The sequence below is a fragment of the Thamnophis elegans genome, chromosome 4 (assembly GCF_009769535.1).
Source record: "Thamnophis elegans isolate rThaEle1 chromosome 4, rThaEle1.pri, whole genome shotgun sequence".
Taxonomy (NCBI): Eukaryota; Metazoa; Chordata; class Lepidosauria; order Squamata; family Colubridae; genus Thamnophis; species Thamnophis elegans.
In genome coordinates, this window is record NC_045544.1 from 115991488 (window position 1) to 116014282 (window position 22795).

Below are 22795 nucleotides of genomic sequence, written 5' to 3' on the forward strand. Positions count from 1 at the left end.
GTGTAAAATTTAAAAGCTGAAAGAAAAGCAGGGTGCTTTAATGAAATTCCTAAAATTGGAAGATGAGTCAAATTATAGGGTATGCCAGAATATGGTTTTCCAGAGAGGCCAAACTATTTGGAACCTACTGTGGTGTGGATTCCCAGAATTCCCCAGCCAGAATTCTAGAAGATGAAGTCCACACATTTTAAGTTTTCAAATTTGAAAAACACTGGACTAAATTATACTGCATCCTGCTCTCTTCCCACCATTAGAATTCTCAACATCAGGGTCCTAGAGTTTGTGAGTGTTGAGCACAAGGGATGTTATTTGGTACTTCTTTGTTTGGGTCTAAATTACCTTAAAAACCTCTTTTAATTACATCTGCTCATCTTATATCAGATGAGGATTATCTCTTGGAAAATATTAGAAGGGTGAAAATTCTGGAACCTTTTCTGTGAGTCCTCTGATTCTTTAAAATAGCTTGATCCCTAAGCTCCAAATATTTCTCTCTCCCCCACCAAGCCCCATACCCTTAATCTTTTGGAAAACACAAAGGATGTATTTTTGTTGAATGTAATTTTTACAATTAGCATCAGCTTTTAAACTGTTTTCTTCTGTTGTCTGCAGCTTTTGATTTTTAATGGTATACCTAGAGAGTATTGAATGTGGTGGATACAAGTTGTGCAATAAATAATATTTAGAGGTTAGAATCAGTGGTGGGATTCAAAACTTTTCACTACCGGGTCTGTGGGCACGGCTTGGTGGGTCTGATGTGGTTTGGTGGGCGTGGCAGGGGAAAGATACTGTAAAATCTTCATTCCCTCTCCACTCCAGGGGAAGGTTACTGAAAAATCCCCATTTCCTCCCAATCAGCTGGGAGTCGGGAGGCAGAAAATAGATGGGGATGGGGCCAGTCAGAGGTGGTATTTACTGGTTCTCCAAATTACTCAAAATTTCTGCTATCGGTTCTCCAGAACTGGTCAGAACCTGCTGAATACCACCTCTGGTCAGAATGCTAGGCCATGTTAGGCCAGTTCCTTTATTCATAATTGTTGGGCATTTTCATGACCAAACTCTTTCTGCACAATTATTGCTCCACCTGTAACAATATCCCAGTGTCATTTTCCCCACATTAGGGAGAGCAGTGGGGAAAATAAATAAAAATAAATAAATCAAGCTTTTTGATACCTTGCTCTAAAGCTGCTTTCCCCCTTCAAATACCAACAGCAATATTTTAGGAATTCTGGAAACTTTAATCTCCAAACATCTATTAACAAAAGTGTAAGAAATATTTTAAATATGATTCACTTCATGACAGGTACCTCTAGGGTGGCTAGAATGAGGCACCAAGTAACATGCTATGTATGATAGGGACTAGTAGTTTAGCTGGGGGGGGGGGGAGAATCAGAGGTATATTATGCAGGCAGGTTACTGTTGCTATGAGATCAGTTTCCAATTGTCCTCACATTGGTTGGTTTGCACATTGCATTAAGCCATAATTGATTTTAAACTTAGTTTGCTAATTAAGTTGCCTTGCTCATAGATGTTAAAATATAAAATCACGCTTAACAAATTTTACTAGTTACATTCATACATTGTTTTTAAGCTGAAACCAAACAAGTAATATTTTGGCTTAGTACCATGTAGGAACCCACTGACATCAACTCAGCTATTTCAGAACTGCCTCACGTAAGGAAACACAAATAAGTGCAAGGGGATTTGGGACAGATCTATACATTTGCAAGAAATGTATAGAAGATGAGATATTTCACAATGCCTTAGTTAATAGGAAAAAAAAGGTTCTGGGTCTCAGGTCTACTTGAATATATAACACACTCAAGGCTAAAGAAAGATAATGTATCTAATGATTATTACTAGAATAAATTCTAGATTGGACCTCTAGTTCTAAACGGAGTGTTGGAATAAACAGAAAGGCATTGATAAATTCTATAATATGACTCCATTTCTAGCAGCAACAGATTGATAACAAGGATGTCCCAAGTAAATAAACAGATAAATATAAATTACTTAAGTGCTGGACAAGGATTAGGTTGATTTTCCCAAAATTGGGAATCCTGTTTCACTCAAAAGTCCACACAATGACACATATAAACAGAGGCATAGAACAGAGACACACAGGTTTATTCACTCTTCCAACATTACTGCTCTACATTCTTGACCCGCAGAACAACAGGAACAGAAGTGCAAGGGATCATCCCCAACTCTGTAATGACCAGATCCACCAATTCTTGAGGGGTCACATCATAGACTAAATTGAGAAGGCGCAACGATTTGCTTTCCTGCCAGTTGGATAATGGACGGCTCTTTCCTTTTGACCCAATCAGGTCATCTGGATCATCTGCAAATATAGGAATAGGGATCAGTTAGAAAAGCATTGGTTCTTTCTCAAAGCAGCATGGGCCAAGATTTCTCCCTTATGTTGGACAAGTCCTGAAGCTATTGTTTCCTGTACTTTCCTTCTGCACATTTTGATGCTTACTTTGCTTATAGCGTTTGTGCTTTTGTAACATCTTGCACTGAGAAGCAGTGGATGCAATTTCCGCATTCCAATATCTGTCAAGTTTCCTCTAAATATTTCAACGCTCAATTACTAATCATGGGTTGTTCACTCCCCTAAGCCAATCTAGCTCATAAAGTTGATCTGAGATAAGCATCTGCTTCAATTCTCAGTGGTCTTGAATGAAAACCACATGAAACAAAATAGAAAATGGTAGCCTGACTTTTCTAGGCAAGCTTTTCCCATTAAAGGGACAATTGTTGGTTCTCTTACTTGTATTAGTCTAAATGTTCAGATCAACAAAAGACTATCAATTACTTCCAGGAATCTATATGAAAAATGGCTAACATTCCACAAAATAATCAAACCTGCCTTTTCCAGATAACTCAATATTTTAAAATTAAGAATGGCAAATCTTTATTTTTGGCATTTGCAACGTTGTGCAATAAAGTCTGTCATCCAAAAAGATACCCGAGGCTTGATACCAGACATACCAAGTTCATTGGAGACAAAGGAGTCAGTCTGAACCCGATCGCAGAACTTGTAGGTCTCACAGCAGACTAGTACAGACACATTATAGGCCTTGGAAAGCAGTGCAATTTGTGAGGTGCCCATACGTGACATCACTGACCCATTGGCTAATAGTGCATGAGCTCCTAACAGCACTTTGGAAACCTGCCAAAAGAGAATGAGAGCTTTTCACTTATTTTATAACTACCTGTAGCCTTCATTTACTAAAAAGATCCCCATAATTCTTAGAACTGAACTTAGAATAACTTTACTGTCACTTTGACTGTACACTAATTGGTATACATTAAAATGAAATTTCACTGCATACAGCTCTCAAAGGGTCTCTACCTCCAATATACACCATATAAGCATGACAAAATAAATAAATACAAAATTATGCCTATACCCCATATATCATATGATACAGAGAAACAACACAGTCTAGTTCGGATATAGACATGTACATGGCGAGCAAAACAAATCTTGCGAGTTTACCAGAGAGACGGCATAGGGAACAAAGCTGTTACAGAATCTGGTAGTCCTGTTAGAAATACATTGAAGTCTCCTCCCAGAGCGGAGCAACAGAAACAGTCCATGAAGTGGGTGTGTGGGGTCTCTAACAATGCAATTTGTGAAAATGCTCTCTGTAAAAAATGGCCAGGACAGTAGGAGAAAGATATTCTCTTTTCATCTGATGCAGAAAATGTGTCATTATCCCCAATGATTAAGAACTCCAAGGGAATCCCCAGCTTAGTTAAGACACATGTTGGTAACATGGAAACTGGAGGAAAGGATGATGAGTGGGACAGCATATAAATTTAAAAAATAATAACCAGAACCTGCTAGTCTCTTTTCAGACTCCAGATTCTGACCCTACCCCATAGAATTGTCCTTTCAGTTCTTCTAACAGCACTCCTCTACCCATATCACATTTCAAAGTTCCTACCTCAGGTAACACGTAGGAGATGGCATTGATCAGCACGTAGCTGCAGCGGACTCCCTGTTTCACCAGGCGGCACAGTGTCTCCCGTCCTTCTAACCGTGGCTGACTGTCCACTACCACCACTCGGAAGGCACGATGATTGGCATGAGCGTCACAGAGTATGCGGCTCACCAAGGATGAACTACCAAGCAAACATGAGCAGAGATAAACAGATGAGGAACTTAACCCAGACAATATTTCACTTGGCCAACTTTTGGAAACTCAGAATGCCTTTGCTCTCAGACTTGGAAATCTTTGCCTCGTCTTCCCTTACTTTAACTCAAATATAAGGTGATATCAAATCAGGAGAGTTGAAACTGCTTTTGTTCAGACCAGTGGTGAGATTCAATTTTTTACTATTGGTTCTGTGGACGTGGCATGGTAGGCATGGTGTGGCTTGGTGAGCATGGCAGGGGAAGGTTACTGCAAAATCCCCATTCCCTTCTGATCAGCTGGGACTTGGGACGCAGAGAATAGATGGACCAATCAGAGGTGGTATTTACCAGTTCTGCGAACTACTCAAAATTTCCACTACTGGTTTTCCAGAACTGGTCAGAACCTGGTGTATACCACCTCTGGTTCAGATTAACTATAATAACACAATTTCCCAAATCTGATTGTGCTGTACCTCCCCTCTCCCACGAACTAGTTCTGTGAGTTAGGCAGATGTCTACCTGAACTACCTCTGAATGTTATCTAATTTTGGACTTAAAAAATGCTTTAGCTTCTTTTGCCCATTCCTGCATATCTCCACCGAAGTCATTTTATGTTTTACAGATAAAGTTTTCTGAACTGTCCTGATATTGCCGCCCTGGCTACAATCACCCATTTTTTGCACAACAGTACTATTGCTTTGTCTTGCAAGCCTGCCAGACCCTTTCTCTCTTCATTCCCACCAGCATTTCACATCCAGGAGAGCAGCTTAGATTCTGAAAAGCATCATTCAGATAAGAACAATTTTGTTTTTCTTTCCCCACCCCCAAGCACAACTCCATACCATCCATAGACAAGGATGACGTCGCCATCGTTGATCTTCTCGAAGGCAAATTTGGAAATGGCTTCGGCTGCCAGAAAAATCTTCTCCCGCTCATATTTGTCAATTGTCTCCTGAAGTTGCTCCTTGGCCTATTCCCAGGAGACAGTTGGTCATGTGTGGTCAGTCCCCTCCCTGCATACTCAGCTGGATTCATTTCTTGCAGTTCATATAATGGATAAACTTCCTAAAACTGTTTGATTTGGGCATGTTATTTTTTGTTATTTTATTATTTTGAAATTGTCAGTAGATAAATGAATCTTTCCCACAGTATCTAAGCTGGATCTCCTGCTTATCCCTTGGAGAATAAGAAAAAAGCTCTGGTTTCCCACCTTGTGCTATTGAGCATGGCAACATCTCTTTGAAAAATGAAAGAGATAAGCCTGAACAATAAATTTTGGGGCAATAATCGAAAAGAACCAAAACATAGGCAAGATAAATGGCTAGCGATCTATGCCAGTCCAAATTTCTAAGGACATTCCCAGAAAAGAGAGCAAAGTGGAAGAAAAATGGATTGCATGCTACATTCAGGAATTTCAACCAGCACCCAAGTTTATAAGTTTGAACTCACCTTCTCTTCTCGTATGGTCCCTGGCAGTGAGGAAATCTCCTTCTTAAGGAATTTGATGGCATTGCCCATGCTGGCAGAGAGGGGCCTGCACTGGGTCAGGAAGCTGCAGAAGAAAGGCACACTCAGCTCAGCATCAAAGCACCTTTCCACCTCCAGATGTCCAAAGGGAGAAATCCCTTCTTCATAATCACCTGATGTACGGTTTCAGCTTGTTTACAAGGTCTCGTGAAAGTTCCTCATTAGCCGGAGTGGTATAGTCTCTAATTACCTGAAGGACAGGATAAAAGAGAAGCTGCAAACTTGCAAGGTTAAAACCTCAACGTGAACAGCAGAGGAGTCCTGCAGGAGGATCAAGTCAAGGTGAGTTTACCCACATCTGGCAACTTGTTTCCCATGTTAGCCGATCAGAGACTACTGTGGGAGCCTGAAAACAATGTCTGAAAACAATGGAGACACCTGCTATTCTCTACAGTATTATTTGTGCTCCCAGAAAAACAGGTTCTGTTAGAGCTGAGAAGCTGCATAGAGCCATTGACCCCTTCTTTCTCCAAGAATTTATTAAATTATTTTTAAACTAGCCAAGCCTATGACTATTCCACCTGCAGAATGGCTACTATATTTATGTTCTTGTATTTACCTACTTGGGAATTTTAGATGAGGGGTCCCCCACCCCTGGGCCATGGCCATTATCAGGCTTTGAGCTGATTGGAACTGGGCCACCGCAGCTGTGGCAGGTGAGTGTGCACATCCTCTTTGCGCGAGCAGCTGGCAAATGTATGTTTTGGACTGTGAGCCACCCAAAATCATTTGCTGAGATGAGCAGTAGTGGAAATAAAATAAATGTTTAAAAAATTCGCATAAGGTGACTGACACACTACCGTGTTTCCCCGAAAATAAGACAGGGTCTTATTTTCTTTTAACCCACAAAATATGGCTTGGGCCATATTATGAGGGGAGGGTTTATTGTTTTGGGGTTGCCGGGCGGCTTCTATCTTCTGAGCGGGGTCCCAAAGAGCCGGGCACAGCCTCATGGGCGAATGGCTTTGTTGCGCTGTCGCAGCAGCGCAACACAGCAGCCATGAAGCAACCACGCTCACGAGCAGCCACCCGGCAAACCTCCTTTCCAGCCGGGCACAGCGCCATTCACTGACCTAGGGGTATTGCCAAGCCACGAGAACACGTGTTCGCTGCTGCTTGGCTCTCGCAGCTTGGCGCCTTCAAAATGCCAGTGAAAGGCGTTCTGCATGGCTGGAGGAGGGTTGCGTGAGTGGTTTTTCCGCTCTCGCTGACGCACCTCCCAGCCTCACGATGCCCTGGTCCAGCTCTCCCTGCAGAGCCAGGGTACCTCCGCCACCACCGCCATCCCAGTTTGGCTTTTTCGGCGGCTTCTAAACCGAGTCTTCCAGCAGTGGCCGCTCTGGGTGTACGCTCTAGGGTTGTACGCTGTGCCGGCAGCTGGCACACAACCATAGAGTGTCCGCCCAGAGCACGGTATTTTGATACTATTGTCCGGAGGACAACATAGGTGTCTCTTGACCATACAGTCAAGAGGAATGGATCTTGACTCAAGAGAGACTATCTTACAGTCTACCACATTAGGTAAACTAAGGAAAATAAAGATGCTTCAGACATGTTTATCATTTAATTATTTGCTGTTTTCAGTATCAGTTTTTCCAATGGGAAGAAATCTGGACTGGTCTAAACTAACTCCCTTCTTCAGCAGTACCTGTTTGAAAACTTTTAGGAGTGCAATACACCGAGCATTGGAGCCATTGATGATGCCCTGAGAGTATTGGAGGCCAAGACGCACCACTGCAGGATGGATGGTGGAGACTGGGATGCTGCAGGCAAAAAGGTTCTGCGTTATTACATATCATCTCAACACTCCCCAATAAAACTGACACTTTTTGCACATCGTCCATCATACCAAAGCCCAACTACAAGTTACTTTCAAGAAAAAAAATATTACTCTTGTTCATCTTTTTCTCCCATCTTTTTGAAATACCATAAAGGAGAGGGGATTTTAATAAATAAAACTGTAAAGAATGATGAATATAAGTCCGGAAATAGCTGAAGAGCACTTTCGGAGGAAGAAAAGAGGAAGATAAACTTTAACCAAAGCACTTTGCCTTAAAACTTTGTACTAGGATGGAATCTAAGCATGGAAACTTCCCAAGGCAGGGCAGCAAGAACAAAGCTCCAATCTAACCAGGCCAATTTCATTAAGCGGAGAACATGGTTCTTGGTTTTGTGACCTCTATTCTTCCTTCTTTTCTCTAGGAATAGCCTAGAAAATGTCCTCACAGCATTATTTATGAACATTTCAAAGTGCTGTGATAAAGCCCCTTTGGGTTCAGTGTTTTTCTCTTGGTTCACAGGCACTCACCTCATCTGTTGTGTCAGCAATTCTTTGCGACTATATTGATGCAAGTGGGAGAAGAGACTAACTTTGGCACCATAATCTGGCCTCATAGGGACCTGCAGACATGGGGAATAAGCCAGTCTAAGCATGGAAATTTGAAGGAAATTAGAAAGAAATGTCAGAAACCAGGAAAAACGTTGCAAATTGGAGTCCTGTGTCTATGATGCTGCAAATGGTTGTAAAAGCTGGTTGCCAAGCAAGCTCCCAAAATGTGATCACGTGACTTCAGCAGGATGTGGCCATTGTAACTTCAAGAAGTGGCAGTAAGCACCTTTGGACCATCATCGTCATAAATCAAGACCTACTTGTACAGCTTATTTACCTCCACCTCTTCCAACCACTATTCCCCACAGGGACGGGAGCCCTACCTGCTGACGCTCCAACTTTTTGGCTAGCTTTTTTTGGGCAGCTGGATCATCCACCTGCACATGTTCTGGGAGCCTCTTGACCCCTGGGGAAGAGAAGGCGGCAAAGCTCAGAAGATGAAGCTTTCTAGCTGGGTCACCAGCAACCTTTCCTTCACGACAGAGCCTTACCTGGCTGGGCTTCCGTGGGTCCTCCAACCCGAGGCTTGGGAGACACGGCTGTTTGACTCGGATCAACCTTCCGAGCTTGCTTCAAGGCCCGGTCGGCCTCCTGCTTGGCCCGGCGCTCAGCTCGCAGCTCAGCCTTACTTTTGCCCGGGCCCGTCCGTTCGCCACCACAGGCTTTGTCAGGAGATCCCGGCGTGGTAGGTTCCGGCCCTAAACACAAGGAAAACGACGAGGTAAGCGGAGGCCAGCGCTGCTTTTACCCCCGGCCGTCCATTCCGCCCGGGGGCTCCGGCGACGCGTCTCCCTCTGCAGCTCAGACTGCGAAAAAAAAGGGGGGGGAGACTTCCCAACCCTCGTCCTTCGCCCCTCTGGCACCTGGCGGAGGCAGCTGCCCAGCAGGCGCGGGAGCGGGCTGGGCGAGCCCATCTGGGGGCGTTTTGGGCTCCGCTTCGCGGCGTTTTTTCTTCTGCTGCTTCTTCTCTTTCCGGAGCTGCAACTTGTCCTCCGCTCTGGGCGCCTGCACGGAAGAGAAGGAGGGAGCAAGACGAGGGGGAGAGAGAGAGCTGCCGTTTCCCCATCACTTGCCACCATCCAGGTGCTGCTCCGATCCCACAGCGCGGCCCCTTTTCCCCAAGTACCTGGCTGCGCTCCGGGGCCTCGCGGCTCACCGGCTCCGCCATAGCCGCTTCGCTGGCTCCGCCCTGACCTCAGCCGGTAGCGACAGCGACAGCGCCCCCTGCTGCTCAAGGACGGGATCGGTAGGGAACATCTCGCCTTCGCTCCACTGTCTCGGCACCCAGTTGTGGTCTCACGGAGGACGGGGAGAAGTTGATTGGGCAGAGGACCGAAAAGCCACCCCTTCATTCCTTCCTTTATTTATTTACTCACTCATGTATAACAGGAATAAACAGGAATAAGAACACAGGAAATGGATACAAATAAATGGGGCCAGTAGGACAGAGACGGTAGGCACTCTGGTGCGCTTATGCCAGGGGTGTCCAAACTTAGGAACTTTAAGACTTGGTGGACTTCAACTCCCAGAATTCCCCAGCCAGCAGGAGTTGAAGTCCACAAGTTTTAAAGTCCCCAAATTTGAACACCCCTGGCTCATGCGCTTATGGTGCGCTTTGTCCAGCGGACTGTAGTGGGGAGGGGGGGGAGCGGGACGACACCCAACCAAGTCGGGAGCGCGGCGCGGGTGGCAGCTCGCCCCGCGGGTGTCCGCCAACCGAAGGATTTGCGCAGGCAAGTCTGCTGCTGCGATGCGGAGGACAATTGCCGATGGTCAGGCGTGTCTTTGTCCCGCTCCACACACCGCGCAAATGCTCGGGCTAATACATCACAATGGCTGCATTATGCAGTACCAAGGGAATTCTTATTTTGTTGCGCCCCACCACGTAGTATTTAAAGAAAGACAGCCGCCGCATTTCTACGATTTGCTGACGCCGTTAGCGTCTTAGGTGCGTGGTGCAATCTACGGTTGGGCTTAAGCGTAGTACACAAAATTATCCGCTACAACGTCCTACCTGTCAATGATTATTTCAGCTTCAACCGGAATAATACAAGAGTACGCAACAGATACAAACTTCAAGGTAAAGCGCTCCAAACTCGATTGCAGAAAATACGACTTCAGCAACAGAGTGGTCAATGCCGGGAATGCGCTACCCGACTCTTGTTACATCTTCAAATCCCCATAACTTTAACCTTAAACTGTCTACTGTTGACCTCACCGCATTCCTAAGAGGTCCGTAAAGGGCACCATCGTGCCTACCGTCCCTATCCTACTGTCCCTATTTATTTGTACCCATTTCATTCATACTCATATTTACTCTTATACCTATTATTTTGTAAACGAATGAATGAATAAATAAATAAATATAAAAAATAAAATAAAATACTCGCACTGATCACCCGAGCTCTCAGGCGTAAGCTGATGGAGATGAGACGGAGAGACCTGTCGGGCCCTGCAATCCTGCTTATTGCAGCTCGCAGGTAACATTAGCGGCTACCCAGATTACCACGTATAAGCATTAAAAAAAGGGGAAACCGGATGGTAAAAATCCGGACGACCATTATGTGGCCGGGTAGCCCTGTCCAGTCCCTCCGTCCATCCCTAATAGAGGTTTTGTTCTTTCCGCTGCTAACCCACCTCGCTGGACGGACAGCGTAGTGCGACTAAGGTGAGGAGAGAAGGGGGCAGCTGGCCACCCCTTGATACCCTGCCCGGCCGCAGGGCAAAGCAGGCTCCGAGATTTCTTAGAGACCAATATTGCTCTCTGGTTGTGCCTGTATCGCTTAACTTCTACGTGCCACGGGCTGCCTTGGGGGGGGGGGCAGTTCAGCTCCCTTATTCCAAATGGGGGTGAGGGGGTTTCCGAACAGTCGAGGTAAAAGTGAACCTGGGCAAAACGGAGACATCTTCGCTTTCAATCTTCCCTCTTATGGCCAGCACTTGGTCTTTCCTGGGTCAGACCATCCACGCAGAGGGCCGGGGGATGACCGGCGGCCAAAACAAAAAAAAAAGGGAAGGGAGAGAAGAGTGTTCTCCGGTCCTCCTCCTTCCGTTCCGCCCACAGTGGTGCCTCCCTCCCTCTCTCCGCCCGCAAGATGGCGGCTACATCGGAGCCCAGTTCCGGCCCGAGTCGAAGGTAGCGGCGGCGGCGGCGGCGGCGACAGCAGCTGCAGAAGGAGCTGGAAGCGGCCATGCACTTCTCCATCCCCGAGACCGAGACCCGCGCCGGGGATGGCGGCAGCGCTGCGGCCTACGTGGCGAGTGTCAAGCCCCTGGAGGCGGGGCGCAGAGTTCCCCGGGCAGCCTCCCCCTCCCTTGGGATTAACATCTGGAAAGGGCATCGAAGTGCGATTTGCACCCTGGGCGACTCGCTCTGGTGCCTTTCGGCTGTTTTTCCTACAGCATCTGCAGGCGCCTTCGGGCTCTTCAGGAGAAGCCGGAGTGGGCGGGGGTGGGTGGGAAGAGCACCCGGTTGGAATGGGTGGTTTCGCTTCTCCTCCGCAAAAACTCCGTTTAGTTTACCTCTCCCTCCGCGCTGAGTCTTGAAGCCAAATAACAGCAGGCGCCAGGATGGGCCCCCCGAGGAAGTTGTAGCTGCCAGCTGTGAGGCAGCCACGACCCAAATCTCAGTCGTCTCTCTTTCCAACTCAAATTAAAATAAAATATATATCATTGTCCTCCCCCAAGGAGGACGCAAAGGCCATAACAAAGATTAAAATGTAGAAGTAGAGGCATTCTGGCACTGAAAAGCTTTCTGTTAGAGTGTCTCTCCTTGAATTATTTTGGGTTTTTTTCTGGTTAAAAAGGGTGTTTGGGTGTTTCAAAACAATTCATCTTTTGTTTCTGTTAAAAAGGCTTTGGCTGTTTCAGAAAAATAATCATAAACACTGTTTTAAGAAGAGATACTTTCTATTAACAGTCCTTTGGCATGGGAAAGATTCCTTGCATAACCAGGAATTATGGATTCTATAACTACTCCTATGTACAAAGTCCAGGAGCAAACCCAGATATCCCTTCATTGTAGATGCAATTTGTCTTTTGTTTCTGTTCTATACAAAAGGGCTACTTTGAATAAAGTGCAAAGCCATAGAGCTCAATAAATGGGCTCATACATCTTACCTTACCGAAACCCATTTCCTTAACTTAAGGCTTGCAGTTTATAGTACAGTTGTAGTATCATTTCATCAAATCTTGCTTACAAAATTTAATTTTTTAAATGTTATCGAAAGGCATATTTATTTCAGGCCTCAATACTCCTTCACTAAGATTTATAACTTTTGCATCATGCAGATTTTCTGCATTGGATGATGGATAACCTAAGAGACTGTTTTTGTGTTATAATTGATTCTTAAGGACCACAAAGGAATTAGTGAATCCTTAGTTTAGAAGACCTGTTCCTTCTTTGAATCTTCATGCAGCTATGGAATTAGTACTTTGCGATTCATACCAGATTATACTTTTTCCCCATTGTATCTCTGGGAATGGGATAGCTTAAAGGCTTTCTCATAAACAGATTCCCTAATGATGCCTTTTCCATCTGTTCCCAACAGGCTTACAGCATTCATGTGAATGGTGTTCTGCACTGCCAGGTGCGATACAGCCAGCTGCTTGGTTTGCATGAACAGGTAAGGCATGGAGGCATGTAAGAAATTGCCGGAATTGTTCCTTTTTGGACAGTATTCCTAGTGAACAGTATTTCACTAAAAGTCTTGCGTGTTTTATTAATTCAATTAATTTATGTAACTAAGAAAAGCAGTTTGGTCTAGTGGTTAAGGACCAGGCTAGAAACCAGAAGATTGTTAGTTGTAGTCCCCTTTTAGGCATGAAAGCCAACTAGGTGAGGTGACCTTGGGTCATTATCTCTCAACCCACAATATCAGCCTTGGGTTACAGTCTGGTTGGTCAATTCCTATCATAGCCAATGGTATAGCTGCAAATTATACTTGCAGAAAAACATTAGGAAGAAAAAATGGGTGTATATATCTCATTACCAAAATTCTAGTAGTAGCAAAAAGGGATTTTACTGCCTGAAGATGACCTCTGCTTTTCTTTCTGCAGCTAAGGAAGGAATATGGAGCTAACGTGGTACCAGCCTTTCCTCCAAAAAAGATATTTACTCTCACTCCAGGGGAAGTGGAGCAGCGGCGGGAACAACTAGAAAAATATATGCAAGCAGGTAGGTTTTGTTGGGCAAATCAAGGGAAAATAGTATGCATGCATTTACAAGCAAGTGTTCTCTATGCACAGGGAACACCTATTGACAAAATATTAAAATCATAAGCATTAAAAAAAGCTGATATTTCTGTTATTAATCCATAGTACGGCAGGATCCTTTGCTGGGAGGTAGTGAGATCTTCAATAGCTTTCTGCGAAAAGCCCAGCAGGTAAGGAGATAGCTAAATGCAGAGTGCAAAGTATATACCAGGTGGAGAAAATGATTGGAGTCCTGTGTATTTCCAGGAAACCCAGCAGATCCCAACTGAAGAGGTACAGCTAGATGTGCTCTTATCCAATGGGCAGAAGGTGAAAGTCACAATTCTTACCTCAGACCAAACAGAAGATGTTCTGGAGGTAAGGCTTTCCCAGAAATGAGAATGGCTCATGTTGAGAAAGAAATGGAGGAGAGATTATATGCCCATAGTACTTTCTCTCCTTTTCTTACAGTGAGACTCAGTGTGACAGACTTTATTTACTTTATTCCATGAACTAATGGCATTTACCAAGAAGCCCCCCTGCAGTGGCAATATTTAATGTAGCCTTTCCCCAAGTTGCTGTTAAGAGGAAAGGATTCAGCATCGGGCTTATCTTTCCATTGTTTGTAGGCAGTGGCCTTGAAGTTGGACTTGCCGGAGGATTTGATTGGATACTTCCATCTCTTCCTTGTGCGTGAAGCCAAGGATGGAGCATTTTCCTGTGAGTTAACCTCTTGCTGCGCTTGCTATAATGGCAGAAAAAAACCAATTTGCCCGTCAGGAAAGGCGGGCAGGCATGTGTTTCTGTCTGTGTGCCTAGGGATAAGTTTGAGGCATGGTTGGCTCTGAACTGTCATCTTTTACAGTCATCCGGAAATTGCAGGAATTTGAGCTTCCTTATGTATCAGTCACCAGCCTCCGCAACCCTGAATACAAGATTCTGCTGCGCAAGAGGTAAGAAATGTGCAAAGGGTAGGAGTCAATATAATAAATCCCAGCCAAATAATAGTTGAGTGAAGACCCATTAATGGCTTGCCTCTGCCATCTCTTTCCTCTTCCTCCACCCCAGCTACTGGGACTCTGCCTTTGATGATGATGTCATGGAGCAGCGGGTAGGACTAAATCTGCTATATGCCCAGGTCAGACACTAAGGTTGAGTGACAGGGAGGAAGATGGGAGGTGGGCAAACAAGCAGCAGCATTTCCTTCTCCTCCTCTATTTCTGTTTCCTCACAGACAGTTGCAGATATTGAACGGGGCTGGATCCTTGCCAATAAGGAACAGCACCGTCAGCTTAAATCTTTACAGGAAAAAGTCTCTAAAAAAGAGGTAGGTTTCCATTTTCCCTTTACTATGAAGTGAATCAATCTACATTACCTTCTTTCATTCCCAGCTAGCTGTAATGAAATTTATACATCCAAAAAATCACAAGCTTCCCAGTGAATGTTCTCTCTTTTGTTATAGTTCATCCGCTTGGCGCAAACCCTCAAGTATTATGGCTATCTTAAATTTGACCCTTGTATTACGGATTTCCCTGAGAAAGGCTGTCATGTCATTGTTGGAGCAGGCAATAGTGAACTGAATTTCCAGGTCAAGCTGCCCAATGACCAGATCAAGGAAGGGAGTTTCAAAGTGACACGAATGCGTTGTTGGCGAGTTACTTCCTCGGTGAGCTAACATATGAATCAGTCTCTGCCTTGTTGAGGATGGCCTGTTCTGCTTTGAGGGAGGAGTACTTTCTCTGTGCCTCCCTTGTGTCTGGAAATTTCTTAGAGGCTGGAGAAGCAGCTTTGACATTTGCAGGCAAACCAAGAGTTTTCCAGCCTCAATATTCCCCTCCCGCTGCTTCACTAATAAGCAATCATTAGACTGCTCTTTTTTAGGTTCCTGTGCACAATGGGACATCGGGCACAAGTTCTGGCAAGTCAGAGGTGAAATTGGAATTAGCTTTTGAGTACCTGATGAGCAAGGACCGATTGCAGTGGGTCACCATCACCAGTCCACAGGTAGAATGTGTGTACGTGTGTGTGTGAATTATATCCTGGATGAATTCTTACATTTTGAACTTTGAAACTAGTAAACTGGATGGGTATCTAATCCGCTACCCCACTCAATGCAGATTCCTTTACTGATCTAATCTATTCTCTTTACAAATAATGCACTTCGAATATCACAAATGGAAACAAGCTCAATTTTATTCTTATTTGCTTCCCAATCATAACTCCAGTATCAAATTTGTTTTTTTTTTCTATCCTAAGTTTACAAAATCAAGGCTCCGTCAGTTTGGGATAATACTGCAGAGAAGTAAGAGCATTTCTCTCTCATATCTTAGGCTATAATGTTGAGCATCTGCTTGCAGTCCATGGTGGATGAGCTGATGGTAAAGAAATCTGGAGGAAGCATACGTAAGGTGAGACTCAGGCTTCTTATCCCTTTGGTGTAGATGGCTAGGTCAAATTTGTTTCCTGATCATGTACAAAACAGTGTCTTAGGATGGGTGCCTCCAAGCATCTCAGTAGTCTCTTCTTTCATAGATGTTCCGCAGACGAACCATTGGAGCCTTACAGCGTTCAGACAGTCAGCAAGCAGTGAAATCACCTCCTCTTTTGGTAGGTAAATCCTGTTATCTCTGTTTCCTCCTTTTCCCTTCAATTGGTTTTTCTCCTTTAACATACCTCTGTGTTTTGCTAGGATTCCCCTGATGGTAGTAGGGACCCTATTACAAGAGTCTCGGTGAGTAATTATTCCTCTTATCCTTATGGAAAAATATGATCTACCATGGCATGGCTCTTGCTAATTTGCACCTCTTCTCTCCCTTATCTAGAGCAAATTGGGCTCTGTCAGCTTACGGGCCATCAGCCATTCCAGCTCTTCAAATGACATTGGGGCGAATGATTTCCATGGCAACTACGCCTTTGAGGGCATTGGCGATGAGGACCTTTAAATGCCCTGCTTTGCCCAAAAAGGTCTTTGTGGAATGTATGACCTGCTTGTGGGTTGATCTTGATGTGCCTCAGCCCCCAGCTGGCTGTGTGTCCTTTGCCAGAGTCTCTGTCTACAGAGGCAATTTGCAGAGCTGACTAGTAAAGCTTCAGCTTCATACATGCCAAACTAGGGTAGAGTGGACATTTGCACAAAGAGCAAACACAACTCTGATGCTCACAGTAGACTTTTAACTATAACCGCTAGACTTGTAATCTTGTTTATCTACCTGCTGTTTACATCTGAACATTAACAAATGTTTGTGACAATGATTCAATAAATCATGATTGGAAATAAATCCTGTGAGCCCTTCTCTCTACTGCGTCCAATTTCTTGATCCAACATCTTGGCACTAGAGCCGCCTACTCAAGCAAAAATGATACGGTAGCGGTTATGGAGGCCACATTATTGAAACCATATTATCGGTGTTCCTCTCCTGCTGAAAATAAGATGGTGAAGAGGGCACACAGTGTGCCTGCCGTAAACATGCTCACACAGGCCAGTTCAGCAGTAGCACAACTGTACTGTGATCAGGTTTGCCAGTTAGTCTCCAGCTGCTCTTGCCAGCCAAAATAAAGCCAGATAAGAAAACAGTTTAATGCATTAATACACCATATAAATTACACAGATTCAAGCAGCAACCACAATTAAAGGACTAGAGAGGGGAGGCACAAAAAAGACAAAAGAGGACAAAGGAGCTCCTCTGCAGGTTTCAGCTGTCCCACAGAGCAACAGTTTCAGAGAATGGTCTGCAGAGCAGATGCCTTTTTCTTCCTATGGACAGAAGCACTGGATTAGGGCAAGGCCCCAAGGTGCTTTTCAGCAAAGGAAATAATACTTTCTTAAAAAGTAAGTTGGTACTGCTGCTCCTGCAAGTACACACAGCTCCTCCTCCTGCACATCCCAGTCAATCTTTTACATAGGCTTGACAGCAGGCAACTATAAGGAGAATCGGAAGCTCAAGGAGTCTTTCAGTATCATTAGGTCAGGCTACTGTCTGGACCAGGCCCTCCTTCCTCTGCCAGGCCCTGCCCATGCACCTTCTGGTGACGCTTGTAATTGTCCCAGTGGCCAGTAGTGTAGGGGCAGATGCGGCACTGAAAGGGTTTTTCACCTGTATGCCGCAGCATGTGGCGCTTGAGGTTCATGCTCTGGTTGCACGAATATGGGCAGAGACGGCAACGGAAAGGCTTGTCCCCCGAATGGATGCGTCCATGGCGCTTGAGGTTGGCAAGATTGCCACAGGCATATGGGCATAGGGGGCACTTGTAGGGCTTCTCACCAGTGTGCACCCGCTGGTGCCGCTTGAGGTTGTCCAGATGGGCTGAGGCATATGGACAGAGCGCACAGGCAAAGGGCTTCTCTCCGCTGTGTGTCTTCATATGACGGGCCAGATGGTTAGGATAGGTGGTAATAAAAGGGCATAACTGGCAGGAGAAGCCTTTTGGTGAGGCCGGTTCAGCCCCCAGCACTGCCAGGCTGCAACGCCCACATACTGGCTCACCCAAGCCTTCATCAGCTTGTAGCACCAATCCACATGCCCTGCACGTGAACGGGAAGAGCAGCTCAGGAAGAACCGTATTAGAGTCTTCCGCCTGCAGAAATGGGGAGCTAGGCAGCAATGGTGGTGGCTCTGTGGAAGAAAAATAGCAATAAGTAGAAATGCTCTACACAGATATTACTGGAACCATATGTAACTTACTTCCTTCACTGCCATACAGAGTGCAGACCAATTTGCATAATCCTCTGTCCTTAACTAATGTACTACAAACCCAGTGTAGAATACTGCTGTTACAATTGAAATTAGAGGAGGGGCAACCAACCCCCCCTAGAGAGCAAGGGTCAGTACACTTCCTTGGCACACAAATTCCATGCTCTGGTTTAGGCTAATAATGTGGCAGACACAAAGAGTATCAGGCTGCAGGTCCTCAACTCTGCTAGACTCCAAAAGCTACTGAGAACTATGTGTATCAACATTTGTAAAGTTTCTCCCTCTTCCCCCCCCACTGAAAGTTTTATGTATATTCCCTCCCTTTGCAAGGCTAGGAATTCTACCTTGCCATTTCCATCATGTACCTGTCTCCTGATCTGCAATGGGTGGTCCCTCCATTTCTGCCTCCGATTCCCCCTGGATCCCCGCGCTGTGGTGCTGGAGGGAATTCCCTTGGACACAGTGGCAGCTGCAGGAGCTACAGCGCACTGGACGTTCCTGGCCATGGACCCGCTGGTGTCTCTTGAGGTTGCCAAGGCTGCTGCAAGCGAAGGGGCAGGTGGGGCAGTGGTAGGGCTTCTCACCAGTGTGGGTTCGCAAATGGCGTGTCAGGTTAACCAGCTGAGCTGAGGCATACGGGCAATGCGGACAGCGGTAAGGTTTCTCGCCATTGTGAGTCTTCATGTGCCGCTTGAGGTGGCTGGAGTAGTGTGAGGCAAAGGGGCACAGTTGGCAGGAAAAGACTACACGCCCCTTAGGGGAGCCTTCCTCATCCCCTACCTCAGAGGGGCAGCAGGGAGTAGAACCAGGACTAGGCAGGCCACAATGCTGGCAAGCCCGGCCCGGCCCTTCATTCTCTCCATCTTCGTCCTGGGCCTGGCACAGAGACGGGAGATCCTCATCACTCAGCGTGTAAGCTGGCAGTCCAGGTGTCCCCCCGAGGGAGTCTGCAGCACACAAGGAGGGGACATCAGGTGGGCAGCTGTGGGAATCCTCACTTTGTCCTCTCCCTCGCCTGCTGGTACAATAGGGGGTTACCATGTGTAGGGGAGGCTAAACTCCAGGACCCTTTTTCCTCACAACTAAAATCCTTGCCCTCATTTACAAGCCTTTCTATCAGCTACAAGTCCCTCTCCTGGGGATGCTCTGCCTGGTACTAAACACACCCAACTTGCCCACTCAGAAAACATGACACCCAAACAGTACTGAAAAGTAAGAAGATGGTGGAGGAGAGACTGGTGCTGGCTTGGCATACTAGACCCAGTGGTGGGATTCAGCCAGTTCGCACCACTTCGGGAGAACCAGTTAAGTTTCCGAGCAGTTTGGTGAACTGGTTGTTGGAAGAAGTCATTAGGGCATAGATTATTTGAATCCCACCACTGACTAGACCCGCTGACTAGATCCAATTCCTGGCAACTCGAATGGGAGGATCCAAGAGGCCCTTTCTCTTCCTAGGCACAACTCCCCACCCTCCCCCTCCCTGTCTCCCATCCAAACCCCTCTTACACCCCTCTCTTATTCCGACTTTGCCCAAGCCAGGACCCGAACCCACCTTCGGAGTCCTTTTCGAAGGCCAGAATCGGAGCGCTGCTGTCCTCTTCGTCCTCCAGGGACAGGGACAGCTCCTGCTTTAAGAGGAAGCTGGCTTGCGGCGCCGGGCTCTCCTCTCTTGACGGCTCGGCCGGAGCACCAGGGACGTCCACTACAATGAGACAGAGCAGAATGCGGCCGTGTGAGAACCGGGCCCCCCCCGCTAACGCTCCGCAGAGACGGCCGGCGTCGCCCAGGCACCCCGGTGGCGTCGCCCTGCCTCCCTTTCGAAGGGGAGGGCGGATTAATTGCCCCGATTGTGGCCGGAATCCAACCCGCCGAACGAGGAAGGACTCGAAAGAGGCGGGGCTCCTCCCTTGCCCAGCACAGCGGTCAGCTCAGACCAGGGGTCGGTCGGGGAGCCCGTCGCCTAGAAGCCCCCCAACAGGCCGGAGCCTCGGGGTTAGGGAGAGAGACGGACCGCCGAAGCCCCCGCCGCCCAGACCACAAGCCAGGCGGACGGAGATGCGGCACAGCGTCCCCAGGGTGAGCCCGGCAACCCGGCGCTGACCTTTGACGGGCTGCGGGTGGCGCTGCTTCCGGCGGGGCATCTTGCCCCGCAGCACGGGGGGTTGGGAGCGGCTCCAGCCCTGGATACCTTCCCCCCCTCCGGGCCGCTCGGCCTGGATCGCCACCGGCGAAGCCGCTTCTTCTTTCGCGACGCCCCGACAGCCGCCGCTCCTCCGGCGCTCCCGCCCATCCGCGGGGCGGACGGCAGAATAGCCAACGCTTCCGGCTCCGGTCCCTTCCCGCGCTGCATGACGGGATGTGGAGTCTTTTCCTCTGAACTACAAAGGGCAAGAAAGGCCGCAAGAACCCTTGACACCCCGCTTCCCCCCCCCCAAGATTGCCTCTAATTAGATCCATTCTTGTAAACCTCTCTTCCGAGTTTTCTGCGAAGATGTAAACAATTGTTTCTACAAATAACTGCAGCTTACATTGGGCGTTTGTTTTAAATTTCTGTCTGCCATCATTGGATAGTGGTATCTTCCTACTGCCATATATATATGTACATATATATATATATTTCCGAACAAGGATTTCAGTAAATCTGTACTGGAGTAGCCTGCCAGAATGTTTAACTTAACACCTTTCCAGAAAAGTATTGTTTTACGAAGCTAATACTTTTAAAAATGAAGATACGGAACTGTATTCTTAATGTAGCCTGAGGAGTGCCTCTAAATTCCCTAATCATTTGAATGAAGCCTTAGTTGCCTGAACTGGCACTGGCAACTTTAAAAAATGTAAAGCAAGCGTTATATTTATATTTATATTGAACATAAACAGTAATCTGTAAAAGATCAAGTAGCTTTACTTTGCAACACTGTTGCCACTGCTACTTGTTGGCCAAGGTGGAGCCAGTTATAAAAAACCAGTTCTGTGTAATGGTTAAGGGGCTGGCCTAGAAACCAGGATTTGGTGAGTTCTAGTCCTGCCTTAGGCATGAAAAACCAGCTGGGTGACTTTGGGCCAGTCGCTGTCTCTCAGCCCAACTCGCCTCACAGGGTTGTTGGGAAAAGAGGAAGAGGAAGGAGTACTGGTATGTATGCTGCCTCGAATTGCAAAAAGGTGGGGTAAAAATCTAAAAAAAAGTTGATGACAACAAGAATAGCCATTTCCTTTCTCTTCTCCTCATCCTTCTGAAACTCATGGAGTTTATGGCACATTGCAATTTCTGCCTTTATTATAAATATTTTTTTTTATTTTTGAATAAACACAAACAGACAAAACACACACAGACACACAAAACCACAAAATCATCTTCTATTACAAATTGTAGAAAGTGTGTCGATTGGTTACAAAAACTTCCATGCATTCCACAGTCATCACCTACAATTCATATCAAATCATATATTTTAAATCAAATATATTTATTTATATTACTATCATCATACCTCAACCTTCATTTAGCTATAATTGTTTTTACGTCCTTTTACATAAAATATTCAAGATTTAAAGCAAAACCATATAATGGCAATATCATCCAGTAACATTACATCTTTATAACATGTTCTAAATAAAAATTGGTTATATTTAATAACAGTTTCTAAACCTCCTTTCGTAGTCATCATTTGCAATTTATATCAAATTTCCTCTTATCAAACCAATACATATACATATATGTGCATTATTATTGTTATCAATCAATTATTTAACTGTATCCATTATCACTTCATTTTATACATAATGCTCTAAATTTAACTAAATTTGACTTAATTTTTTATTATAAGCTTTTATTATATCAACCTGTGTCTTTCCAGTAATAGTGCAGTCTTATGTCTCTTGCCATTTGTGGCATTAGTATTCTGGTTATTTCCTTAGTAAGTTTTGTATGGACTTCTCTTCGCAACTTATTGCTTATTGCATATCTTGTATAAGCTCGAAACCCTCCATCTGCTTCTTTGATCAGCTTATCTTTGGCTATCACTAGTGCATCTGACAAAATTTCTCTCCTTAGTTCCATTAAATCTTCTCTCTTTTCTTCTTCTATACTTTGAAATCTGGGATAGAGCTCCAGTCCATCTATCTCCCCTTTCCATATTCCACTCTTTCTATTCCCAACCATGCTCAGTTCAGTGTCAGTATCAACAATTTTCTTGTCTCTGTTTATTTTTTTTCCTTCAGTTTTTAGAACTCTGACCTCCACTTTCTTCATTTGATGAACATCCTCAATTTTTCTATCAAATTTTACTGTTCTACGATCTATATTCTCCAATCTCTTCTCAATTTTCTCTGTTACTTCTAATAATTTTTGAATTTCAAGCATAATCTTTTGTAATGTTAAAGTTTCTTTTTCATGTTGCATCATTCTTCCAACTTGTAAACACTGACACTCTGGCATTCAAAACTTTTTATTAAATTTAAAGCAAGTTCATTTATAATCTTTCAAGACAAGGTTTTGTTTTCACTCCACTCCAGCTGCCAATAAAGCTCCCGAAGAGCACCTGTATAAACAACCCATGCTCTTCTCACTATCATTCTCTGTAAACAAGCTGAGGAACCTTGAAATGCAAAGTCAAATGATCAAAGAGAAAAAAGAAAAGACAATATTTCCAAGCCTTCCAAGCCTCCAGCCTCTAAGTGGCAGTGTTACTTCCTTTCCCTCAGTTATTATAGCCCTCTTTGTATTCCTTTTATATCTTCTTTGTATTCCAGTCTTAAAGAAAACAAAATCCTTAAATGGAGCAAAAAATAAAAACCCTATCCAATTCAGCATTATAAAAATAAGGAAAATGATTTTAATCCATAGGTATAAAA

At 45.3% G+C, this 22795-nt stretch overlaps 3 protein-coding genes across 3 annotated transcripts; 1 reads left to right on the forward strand and 2 right to left on the reverse strand.

Annotated features, from left to right (window-relative positions):
• Window positions 1-2105: 2105 nt before the first annotated feature.
• Window positions 2106-9520, reverse strand: EIF2B4 (eukaryotic translation initiation factor 2B subunit delta). The gene is made up of 12 exons (XM_032216894.1): window positions 9190-9520; window positions 8927-9068; window positions 8555-8761; window positions 8387-8469; window positions 7983-8074; window positions 7323-7437; window positions 5788-5864; window positions 5597-5699; window positions 4990-5117; window positions 3957-4134; window positions 2995-3175; window positions 2106-2341 (listed from the first exon to the last, which is right to left on the reverse strand). Exons 1-12 carry the CDS (start codon window positions 9229-9231, stop codon window positions 2142-2144), a joined length of 1548 nt encoding a protein of 515 aa, XP_032072785.1. The 5' UTR covers window positions 9232-9520; the 3' UTR covers window positions 2106-2141.
• A 1598-nt stretch (window positions 9521-11118) lies between these two features.
• SNX17 (sorting nexin 17) lies at window positions 11119-16534 on the forward strand. The gene is made up of 15 exons (XM_032215877.1): window positions 11119-11320; window positions 12614-12688; window positions 13122-13239; window positions 13383-13447; window positions 13524-13634; window positions 13886-13976; window positions 14122-14209; window positions 14325-14394; window positions 14491-14583; window positions 14719-14922; window positions 15138-15260; window positions 15587-15664; window positions 15789-15863; window positions 15946-15987; window positions 16079-16534. The coding sequence occupies exons 1-15, from the start codon at window positions 11255-11257 to the stop codon at window positions 16196-16198; spliced, it is 1419 nt and encodes a 472-aa protein (XP_032071768.1). The 5' UTR covers window positions 11119-11254; the 3' UTR covers window positions 16199-16534.
• On the reverse strand, window positions 16434-20173 carry ZNF513 (zinc finger protein 513). The gene is made up of 4 exons (XM_032215876.1): window positions 20049-20173; window positions 19500-19649; window positions 18313-18894; window positions 16434-17869 (listed from the first exon to the last, which is right to left on the reverse strand). Exons 1-4 carry the CDS (start codon window positions 20086-20088, stop codon window positions 17217-17219), a joined length of 1425 nt encoding a protein of 474 aa, XP_032071767.1. The 5' UTR covers window positions 20089-20173; the 3' UTR covers window positions 16434-17216.
• Window positions 20174-22795: the final 2622 nt, after the last annotated feature.

Bases quoted from the DNA above. Each gene is read 5' to 3' on its own strand.
- ZNF513 (XM_032215876.1), bottom strand. From the start codon at position 20,088: ATGCCCCGCCGGAAGCAGCGCCACCCGCAGCCCGTCAAAG. The intron at 18,895-19,499 runs GTGGGTTCGGGT...TGTGTGCTGCAG, and splicing joins CTTCGAAAAGGACTCCGAAG to ACTCCCTCGGGGGGACACCT. The intron at 17,870-18,312 runs GTACATGATGGA...TTTCTTCCACAG, and splicing joins CATTGCAGATCAGGAGACAG to AGCCACCACCATTGCTGCCT.
- SNX17 (XM_032215877.1), top strand. From the start codon at position 11,255: ATGCACTTCTCCATCCCCGAGACCGAGACCCGCGCCGGGGATGGCGGC. The intron at 14,923-15,137 runs GTGAGCTAACAT...GCTCTTTTTTAG, and splicing joins GTTGGCGAGTTACTTCCTCG to GTTCCTGTGCACAATGGGAC. The intron at 15,261-15,586 runs GTAGAATGTGTG...CTCATATCTTAG, and splicing joins TCACCATCACCAGTCCACAG to GCTATAATGTTGAGCATCTG.
- EIF2B4 (XM_032216894.1), bottom strand. From the start codon at position 9,231: ATGGCGGAGCCGGTGAGCCGCGAGGCCCCGGAGCGCAGCCAG. The intron at 5,700-5,787 runs GTGATTATGAAG...TTTCTTCTGCAG, and splicing joins AAGCTGAAACCGTACATCAG to CTTCCTGACCCAGTGCAGGC. The intron at 5,118-5,596 runs GTGAGTTCAAAC...TCCTGGGAATAG, and splicing joins GGACCATACGAGAAGAGAAG to GCCAAGGAGCAACTTCAGGA.